The 10,830-nt window shown below is 39.1% G+C and overlaps 1 protein-coding gene across 1 annotated transcript; it reads left to right on the top strand.

Annotated features, from left to right (window-relative positions):
- Nucleotides 1–4,820: 4,820 nt before the first annotated feature.
- LOC122048080 (RGG repeats nuclear RNA binding protein A-like) lies at nt 4,821–10,278 on the top strand. The gene is made up of 6 exons (XM_042609688.1): nt 4,821–5,208; nt 5,469–5,868; nt 5,972–6,107; nt 9,498–9,656; nt 9,743–9,805; nt 9,891–10,278. Exons 1-6 carry the CDS (start codon nt 5,037–5,039, stop codon nt 10,083–10,085), a joined length of 1,125 nt encoding a protein of 374 aa, XP_042465622.1. The 5' UTR covers nt 4,821–5,036; the 3' UTR covers nt 10,086–10,278.
- The last annotated feature ends 552 nt before the right edge of the window (nt 10,279–10,830 follow it).

Below are 10,830 nucleotides of genomic sequence, written 5' to 3' on the forward strand. Positions count from 1 at the left end.
AGGTTGATGTGTGTCCAAAGACGGGTTGATGTGTTTTATGAGTAGGGGGTTGATGTGTGCCAATAGGGGAGAATGAAAGGAAGTAAGTTAGGTTTTCATTACCTAGAGGGAGTTTGCCCTCTTAGGGGGAGAATGAAAAGCTTAACTTATGTGTTCATTACCTAGTGGCATGAAGAAGGAGGCTATAGGATTAGCCTAACTTACATGTGGGATTGTAAGTGTTATTGTGGTATTGTCAAACATCAAAAAGGGGGAGATTGTTGGTGCAACATCCCTCAGGTCAAGGTTGACCTGGTTAACCAAGCTGAGTCTTGGTTTGGGTTTAGATGTTTGACAATAAGATACTGATTGAAGAAGAGTCAAGTAGGTCAAGGGAGTGACCGGATACTTGACTGCGAAGTCCTAGTGAGTGAAGCTAGGCAGATGGGAAGTCCTAGTGAGTGAAGCTAGGCAGATGGAAAGTCCTAGTGAGTGAAGCTAGGCAGATGGAAAACCCTAGTGAGTGAAGCTAGGTGAAAGTCCTGGTGAGTGAAGCCAGGCAAGGAAGGAAGTCCAGATGGGTCAAGGTTGACCAGACATCTGGTGGAAGTCCAAGTAGGTCAATGGAGTGACCGGATACTTGGCACGACGAGTAAAAGTCCAAGTGGGTCAAAGGGAGTGACCGGACACTTGGTGGGGAGTCCTAGCAGGTCAAGGGAGTGACCAGATGCGAGGCATGATGTACCAACAGGTCAAGGTTGACCGGATGTTGGTTAGGGAGGTTTGGGACTTGGTTTTGGGCAAAAACCAAGTGCTGGATCGATCCGTGGATCGATCCAGATTCTTCCCAGCGAACAGAAAGCTTCTGGATCGATCCGTGGATCGATCCAGAGGTCCCGATCGATCAGCCGATCGATCGGGACGATACTGCTTCGCGCGATAAGCGATGGATTGATCCGTGGATCGATCCAGGCGCGTTTCCTGAGCACAGAGGCGCTCTGGATCGATCCGTGGATCGATCCAAAGCCTCCCCGATCGATTCGGAACATTCGAATCGATCGGGATCCGACCGTTGCGTCGGGTTTAAAGCCGCAGGCGAGCGTGGTCTTCGGCATCTCTTCACGAGCTCTTCTCAGATTCATTCCAGCTCCTCCACAGCTCTCTACAAGCACGTGATCGCCAGTTCTTGAAGGTTCTTGGAGGCTTTCCAAGTCAAGAGGCGGATCTATTGCAAGAGGAAGAAGTTAGGGTTAGGGTTTTTACTGCACATCTTGTAAGCTTTTGCTTAACTTGTATTTCCCTTTCTTCTTCTTGTATTGAGAGTGTTGTAGGGCTTCTCCGCCTTTGGTAGTTACCATAAAGGAGTGTTATTCATAGTGGAGGGTGTGTGCGTTGGTGTGGATCCTTGGATTAGTCACCTCTTGTGAGGTGGATACCAAGTAAAATTCTAGTGTTAGCGTGCTTGTGTTTGTTTCTGTATTTTCCGCTGCACATCCAAGAAGAAACAAGCAACGCCCAGCAACGAAGCGCACCGAGCGAACGCGACGAGCTATTCACCCCCCCTCTAGCTACTTTTGGTCCTAACAATTTAAATTGTGATGGTGGATTATAAGTAGGGATGGTAATTTCACCCGAACCCGATGGAGGATCCGACATCTGACCCGAATGGAGGAGGGTATGGAGGGACTATCAATACCCGATACCCGACCCGAATACCCGATTAAATAATATATATACATATATTAAAGAAAATTTTCTTTTTCTAAAATCAACTTACTATTTTTTGTTGATATTAGTAGGCCTATATAGATGTTTAATCTATTTTTTTTAATTATATATATATTTTTTAATAGGATGTTAATTTTAATATGTTTTTGTTGAATGATAATAGCTCGATAGAAAGAAGAAAAATTACACGTATAGAATATATCCAGTCCTTTAATGGGTATGGGTATATCCATTGGATATCCTATACCCGATGGGTATGGGTACGGAGGATATAGAATCCGACCCGAACCTGACTCATTGCCATCCCTAATTATAAGACCATTTACTCTAATTTTTAATTATAAAATATTTAACCAAAAGATAATAGTAATAAAGAAATAAATAAATTCACCTTATGTAATTCTGGGCCCCTCCCACGTTGACCCGGTTGAACATCACCAAACTGAGCGAGGCGTTGACAACCGGGTACATCGAGTCCTTCAGCGGCCTCACGTCCACCGACGACACGAACGGCGTCCCGCCCCCCGTGTTGACCAGGCACACCCAGAGGTGGTCTGCCGCCGCCACCGTGATGGCTTCCACCGGCAACAAGGCGCTCGGGTCAGTGATGTTGACCGTCTTCCACAGGTTCACGCCGAGGTGGAGGTCGAAGGTGAGCCGCTGCGAGTCGAGGCCGTCGTAGTTGCCGTACAAGAACCAGGCGCGCACCAGGTACTTGGAGCCCCTGGCGATGCCCTCTCGGATGGTGTAGCAGTTGCGGGTGCCGTTGGGGAAGCTCCGCACCGTGAACAACCTTCGCGCCAGCAGCGGGGCCACGTACGCCGCCGAGATGTTTGCGCTAATGCCTGCGTCGGAGTCGACGAAGCCACGGTCGGAGACGTAGGTGATGTTGGTGAGTGGGTCGACGTAGGTGGTGCCTTCGGCAGCGCCGGAGTCAATGCTAACGAATCCTGCAAATTATGCACGAATCGTAGGATTGTTGTTCAAGTTCAACTCTGGAAATTTAACACAATGTGTGTCTTAGTTACCGAGAGCCTCTGTGGGCTGAGGGAGAACCGGGACGGCGGCCATAGCGAAGCAGAGGAGGAGGAGCAAGCGCCAAGTTGAAGCCATCTTTTGTGAACAGACGAAGAAGAACGGACTGCTTTGCTCGACGAACGATTTAGCAGAATGGAGTGGAATTTATACAACTAATCGGCGAGACAGGCGGCTGCGCTCACCACTTCGATATCACTGGGGCATTTCGTCGAACAAGTTTTTAGCTATTGAGCATTTTATTTCGACAAAAATTAAAATAATAAAAAAAACTATTATTGAGCACGGCGTTTAATCATACAATTTTAGCATCGTGGCAGTTAGTTTGCAAACGAATGAATATTCTTTTTATAGCGTAAGTTGAGTTATAAGTATACATGTTTTTTTTTAAAGATAGAAATTGAACAATTTATACAAAGAGCCCAACATTGTACTCTAAACGTTCATGAAAATTGATTTGCATTCAAATATAGATTCGTTATATTAATGGTCCCCCCTAATGCCGATTCATCGATATGAAACTGATTTGCATTCAAACTTAGAGGGAACACCACAGACAAAGGGCATTGTTGAGAAAAGAAAAGTTATTTTCGTAAAACTTGACAATGTGTGTGTTTTTTGAAAAAATGTTTTTATTTTGTATCTGTCGCCTTGCAAGTTGCACTTTTTTGGAATGAACATGTTGAGCTATCACAACTCACGACCAGCATCCAAAGTCAACTCAGATAGACTTGAGTTTAGTGCATGCACGCCAATAAGAATCTATCATTTATTAGTATTGTGGTTGACTTCGACTTGTTGGAACGGTAATAGACTCGTGATAAATGGAAAACAATTCATCTACATTCTCGACTCGGAGATGTACCACAGAAGTCAACTCGTTCACCGAATTGGAAGGCATAGACTTCGTTCTAGGGGTCAAAATGAACCCAATCAGTTAATCCGATCCCAATTGGTATGAAAAAATCAGATTTAGATTGGAGTTTTCGGGTTTGAATGGAATTCGGATTACAAATGTTTAAGTTGTTTTAGTTTCGGATCGAATTTGAACATTCAAGTAGATCTAAATTTAGAATTACGAGACTTTTTTTGAAAAATTAAATTAAATTTATTTTAAAAATTAAAATATTTTATTTACCTAAATAATATAATATGGTAAAAGACGATTCATTTGTTCCAGATAACTGCTAATCATTAGTGCAATGGTCAAGCCATAGGAAAAGAATACCTAAATAATATGGAATATAAGAATGATGAAATATTGAGATTAAAAAAAAAATTTATAGATAAATAATTTTTTTTTTTAACGGGTGAGACAGGTTATTCGAGTTATCAGATTTCGATTTAGAATTTTCAAATTTATATCGGATTGAAATGAAATTCAAATTAAATTATTTTTCAATAACTGATCTTTAATCCAACCCGAAACTACCGAACCATCTCTGCTTCGTTCGGCTGCAACGATTAACGATTGTGTCGTAATTAGGAGTCTGAGAGACCGTTAGGTTTGACAAATTGATTTAGAGGGCCGAATTCCTACTTATTTTTCTTTTTCAAATTGATATATTTAGAAAATATTTATTTACTTTTTGAAGACATTGCAACTCATAGACATAGATTGATCGAAAAAAAAAATATAGATTTATTTTACGATCTAAACTGAATTTTATCTCCTGTTTTGAGATGAACTTTAAGCACATTGTTTAAAATATCAGGGTTCTCTTCGAAAAATATCCACAACTATAAGGATCCGGGCTCTTTGCAATGGGCCTCCTAGAAATCCAAAAAGCCTAACAAAAAGAAAATAGTCAATAAATAGACATTATAAATCCAACTGCCCAAGCAAAATAGGTGAATCCGAACCGTAAGATTTCATACTTCCGATGAGGACCACGTCGCCTATCGATCGGGGCGGTTGCCACAAAATAACTAACGTCAACGCTTTATTAAATGCCAAAAATACCCCTATGCCTTTTTCATCGGAGAATGGTTTAGGTGCGTAAATCTGTTAAGGAGGTGGTCCTATTGTTGTCATTTTTGGTATTGATCTATTTAACAATGAGGAAGGCGGCGAAAGTGATTAGGTTTTCCTTCTGCAAGTGTAGTGAAAGGGCGTCCCTGTTGTTGGAGTAAGAGTGCGGCTAGGGTTTTTGCTTGCGGATTCTTCTGTCAGCGCACTCCTTCGTCGAGGCATCCATCTCCTGTTTTTGATGGAGATTGCATCGCGGCGGCGGCTGTGCTAGTTATAAGGATCAACCTGGTGACGTTGAGGCCGGTGATTTGAGGCTGTGGAGATGGCGACCGATAATCCCTTCGATCTACTGGGAGACAACGACCACGATGATCCCTCGCAGTTCATCGTCGCTCATCAGAAGGTGGCGGCGGCCAAAAAACCCGCTGCGGTAGCCGCCACTACTCCGGCAGTGGCGAAGCTACCAACGAAACCGCTTCCCCCTTCTCAAGCTGGTTAATTCATAATTCTTTTTGCTGGATTTATCATTTGTTTTCCTGAGAAGATTGGTCTTTTTTGATATTCGCGTTTTGGATCTTGTATTGTGTTTGTTTGGTGATAATCCTATAATCTTTGCCTTATAACCAGTGTCCGATGCACTCTCTCTCTCTCTCTCTCTCTCTCTCTCTCTCTCAATACGTGCTTGAATTAGATGGATAAGCTAGTCATCTCGATTATAAAAAATCACCTTTTGATTAGAATGTTTGTGATACAGTGAGGGAATCGAGGGAAGTCAGGAATAATGATGCCCCGGTACGTGGTGGTGCTGGCCGTGGCGGGCTTGGACGCGGAAGAGGTGGACGAGGCCCAAATCGTGAGTTTGGAAATGATTATGCGAATGGGTTTTCTAGGAACTACGGCGGTGTTGGAGGCGAAGATGGTGATACTGACAAACCCGAAAAGGAACGCCCAACACGTCAGCCATTTGGCGGTGGTCGTCGTGGTGGATATGGGGGCCGTGGTGGTTATGGTAATGATGAATCTGGAGGTGATTCTGAACGACCTCCACGCAGGTTGTATGAGCGTCGCAGTGGTACTGGTCGTGGTTATGAGGTGAAACGTCTAGGTGCAGGTCGTGGTAACTGGGGAACCGTAGCTGATGAGTCACTGGAGCAGTTAAGATATTGGTCTTTCTTGCAGTTTTCTATTGGGAACTGAAACTTTCTGTCAGCTGTAGTACCGAGCTTGCTTTTATCTGTGAAACTTTTCTTTAAATAGGGAAAAGGAGGATGTTCTCAAGTCTGATGAGAAACCAACTGAGGGGCGTCAAGAACAGGAAAACACATCATTAACCGAGGAGAGCAAGGATAAGGAGGGTGCTGCTAATGAGGCTGAAGAAAAGGAAGAGGACAAGGTGAGGTTATCTTTATGTCCATGAATTATGATTCTTTTGAATGGAAGCTGAAAAGAAAATCACCAACTTCGTTGAAGCTACAGTTACATGTTGAAACAATATTTGTTTTCAGATAACAAGAATCAAAGTAACAAAGGTTTTTTATAATATTCGTGATTATTGACTGGTATCTCTTTGTTAGCATATCATGAAATTTTGGTTGTTATCAAAAGCCAAGATCACAGGCTTCCAGAGTGATTTTTGATTTTTATGTTCCAGTGGAGTATACATTGACTCGACAAAAGGCTTCTTAAGCTACTTGCATTTCTATTTGTATATCATCTACAGGATGCTTCTATCAAGATGCATTATGCATGCACATGTTGAAGAACGGATTTTCTAAACAAATTCACGGTCTAGTGCTATGTCAGAAATTAGAAAAAAAAAGACTCATGCTTTTATATGCTTCTATCAAGATGCATTATGCATTCACATGTTGAAGAACAGATTTTCTAAAAAATTTCATGGACTAGTGCTACGCCGGAAATTAAAAAAAAAAGACTCGTGGTTTTATATATGTAATTTTTGACTCTTCTACACCTTTTGGTGGATATTCTAACTCCTGATATGAAAGTTATGTATGTCAACCCTCCAGAAAATATCAAGTTTGTCATCTAGAAAATGTGTCCTTGTATGTTTTGTGATTTACTTCCCAGATTTCCTTCTTCCACATTGCAAATGATGTTTGATTTGTCCTTGCATTTATGTTTGATATCTAGGTGACAGTAGCTCACTTATGAGAATCTTACTCTTAGTTTTCTTGAATGTGTCTTTATATTGGCTACCTGGTATGCCTTTTGCAATGCACGTTAGTTTATTATGCTTCAAGGTATAATGTGAATTTTATCTATGAAAGTCTACAAGAATGTCATCAGAATTTTCTATTGGGAAAAATAGTCATTGCACCGTACAAGCCAATGCTTTTGGATGTTAAGTTTATATTTTATTTTTAAATATCTATCATTATTAACCTAATTACAGGTCTTATCAGCAAATGGTACATCTTCATAACTAAAATTGGAAGTCAAGCTTGTCTTATAGGTTGTATAATACTTTTGTTTAGTTGATATTGGACCTTTTATCTTTATGTGTCCATTGTTGATCTATTCATGTATTTTTGCATTTATGTTCTGTTGTCAAATTTTAGTTTTTTTCCCCTCCTATGTATTACATCTAAAAGCACCAAGTGAGCTAACTGCATCATACCTGCTGCATACTTTATGTTAGGACAACTTTCTCTATGCACTAAATTCTTCTTTTTGTTTCTGCACTTCACTTTTTCAAGTTGCTCACTAATTCTCTTCATAAACAAGCTCCAGTATGGCAACCATTAAAGTTTTCTTGGTGTGCCCATGTGTTTGTCAAGTTTGTGCGTGGTTCTATCTTTTGTTGGTTGGTCTTGATTGAAGCATGTGTAGTGTGGTAGTTCAAGATTATATAGTGTGATGATGGAATAGAATATTGAACAGTCATTGCATTTGCATTACTCTGTCAGTCAACTATACATATTTCCTGATTTTTTATTGAATTGTTCCTTCAACCTAGTTGCTTCCACCTTTTTTTAGACGAGGAAAGAGATTGTTTTTGTGCCAAATATGATTCTACATTTGAAACTTTACTGGCTTAGGCATGTTTTTCTCCTGCATATACTCACAAATTTATATGTTTTTTTGTAATAATTGACCTGGAAGTCCTTTTAGTATTCATCTTCTTGCATTGAATTATCCTGCTCAACATGTATAGGCTAAATGTTCTCGTTTAACATTGATTACTAGCCTTTTCAAGCTAGCTTTTAAAGAGAGGTGGATTCTTACTTCAAGCAAGTAGCTATCACCTTTTCATGAGTTGTATGATGTTGTTGTAGGCTTGTTATCTCCGCCAGAATCATACTTTCCAGCATGTTAACCTTTTTGAACTGGTTGATATGGACTTCCACTTCATATACGAAATATAATTTAGTTTAAATGCGATGTTGTTACACTATGTTTCCCACAAATAAAGGAAACAATTAGATAAAGAATGACGGCAAGGGAAAAAAGGTCACAAGAAATATTTTCCATATTGCTCTTTCCTTCAATGGAAAGACAGAAAAATTCCAAAACATTTTTTGTCAAAGACATAAATTTGAAAAGATTTTTTGACTTTTCTAAGATCGGATTTGAGTTTCTTTCCCTGTGAAGCTTTCTTGCTTCGTTTCTGTTTTACCCCCCAAAAGAAGCAACATAGTGCAGCTGGAAATTCTTTTTGTTACGACCTGTTTCCTTCACCTCTAGGAAACATGCCTTGGGCTGATCCAAAGAGTCGTGCCTGGTAAATGAAACCAACATATATGCAAGCACGTTATTTAACCTAAGCTACAATTTTTTGGTGGAATCAAGGTATTGCTATCCTTCTCTATCATTTGCTTAAATTCAGAAGGCTGCCATACAAAGTATGCTATATTATTTTAATGGATAGTTTGCATTGGTTTTCATATATACGGCTGATCCAATGGGTCTTGCATGGTGTAGAGTAAATCGAACCATTGTGTATGCATGTTCTCTATTTCACCCAGCCTAGAGTAATTTGTATATGCCAGCTTAAAGGGATTGGTATGCTTTTCTTCATACTTCAATCCAGGAAGCTGCCATACATGGGTTCTATGTATCATTTTTCTTCCTTTTACTCAGCTTTCTTATTCTCTTGCTGCGTTGTACCTTTTGCATAGCCCTGTTGCTCCTAATGTTGGTTGAATGTAATACTAATCCTGCTATCTGTTTTCTTTTGAAGTTGATTATAATTATATTTTGATCAATGTAGTGTAATTGATTAAGTTTATTCCTTAATTGGTAAAAAAAGTTATAGATTTCTTTTGTCATAAAATTCAAGATCACAACTTGAAGATTTAGAGCTTTGTAACCATTGCAGTCTAATGTTAACTAAAAGCATTTTTTAACTGGCAAAAATCTTCCATACATTTCTTACAGTGACATGAAAGTTGTATGCGAAGGTGATCCTTATGTTATACCTGTAACCAAGATTTACTAGTGTGTCTTTTGTGGCATATATTTATAAATTTTCATTGGCATTCATATTTGTCATATGCCAGTTCATATATAAATGGTGATTCTGTATGGTTCCTGTGCTTTCTTGATTTTGTTTAAAAATCATTGTATCAAATGTTGATTTGTAAATAACTGAAAGATAAGTGTTCTACATTTGTCCTTTTTCTTTTGATTTACATCTGACTTTTTGTTACTTTTTTCCTACGTTGTGTATTTTGTGATCTTATATTTTGCATTAAGTTTTCCACAATTCTAAATGTATAAATTAATTGTTAAGTGATCGCTTTTGTTTAATTGTATTGTACAGGAGATGACTTTAGAAGAATATGAGAAAATCAAAGAGGAGAAAAGAAAAGCCTTACTTGCATTGAAAGCTGAGGAGAGGAAGGTTGAAATCGACAAGGAGTTGCAATCCATGCAACTACTAACAACAAAGAAAGAAATCGACCCTATTTTTGTTAGATTGGTATGCCTGCCTTGTGTAAATGCCTAATCTAGTATTTTTTTTTTGTTAGAAGTTTCTGATTTTTTTTTTTGTTTTGGATCTTTCAGGGTTCTGACAAGGAGGCAAGCAAAAAGAAAGAAAATAATGACAACGACGAACGGAGCAAAAAAGTATTAACACTATATTTCCTTAGATATTACTCTTTAGATTAGATTCAACTTTTCTTAATGATTGAGGTTTCTTCTTTGTTGTTAGCCCCTGAACATCAATGAGTTCTTCAAGACCGGTGAAGGTAAACAATACTACAGTGCTGCTAGCCGTGGACGTGGCCGAGGAAGAGGTGACCGTGCACCATTCAGAAGTGGTTATGGCGGCCGAGGTTCAAGCTTTGCAGCTGCTGCTCCATCAATTGAAGATCCCGGCCAGTTTCCTACTCTTGGCGTGAAGTAGAGAGCAAATTTTCAAAACAGTGCCAATTTCTGAAATTTTTAGTTGTTAATTAGGACTCGTGTTGCATCCCGAGGAATACCATTGGTTCGAATTGTTCACCTCATGTTTTAACTATGTATATCGGAATCTCTCTTGAACTATGTTCCTAGATACGTTTGCTACTTCCATTTCAATAGTATCGTCGTTCGTTCAATTTCAGGCATGGCTGCAAAAACCTTACAAAAAAAATTCCAATGGGAAAATTTGATTTAAGGAAAAATTAGTACAGTGTGTAACTTCCCCTCTTGAGCACGTCATTTTCGTTTCATTCCAATCTTATGAATTAACTTTTCTAATGTTGAAGTCGGTAGTGATTTGTCAACAAGTCCACCGAATTCTCACTCTAACAAATTGTCGAATACTATTTCACCGTTCTTCTGAAGATCCTGAGTGAAATTTTTTTGATGAAATGTACTTTGTTCTATTGTTTTTGATGTATCCTTTGTTCTATTGTTTTTGATGTATCCTTCCTTCAATTGAGTATACATGCAGTATTATCTTCGAACAACACAGCAGATACTTTTTTGTTTAGTGATGGATAATAGATCTCAACCAGATATACTTTCGACTTATTTCATGAATCACCAATAATTTAGTATGATTAGAAGGAGTAACAGTTATGGTTTGTTTCATAGAACATTAAGAAATAATTGTACCACTAAATATGAATACATACCTTGTTTGTGATCAAGCATTATGAGGATCG

This window comes from Zingiber officinale, chromosome 1B (genome assembly GCF_018446385.1).
Source record: "Zingiber officinale cultivar Zhangliang chromosome 1B, Zo_v1.1, whole genome shotgun sequence".
NCBI lineage: Eukaryota > Viridiplantae > Streptophyta > Magnoliopsida > Zingiberales > Zingiberaceae > Zingiber > Zingiber officinale.

Excerpts from the sequence above, each read along its gene's own strand:
- LOC122048080 (XM_042609688.1), top strand. The coding sequence starts at position 5,037 with ATGGCGACCGATAATCCCTTCGATCTACTGGGAGACAACGACCACGAT. Across the intron at positions 5,209-5,468 it reads GCTTCCCCCTTCTCAAGCTG|TGAGGGAATCGAGGGAAGTC; the intron begins GTTAATTCATAA and ends TTTGTGATACAG. Across the intron at positions 9,657-9,742 it reads ACCCTATTTTTGTTAGATTG|GGTTCTGACAAGGAGGCAAG; the intron begins GTATGCCTGCCT and ends TGGATCTTTCAG.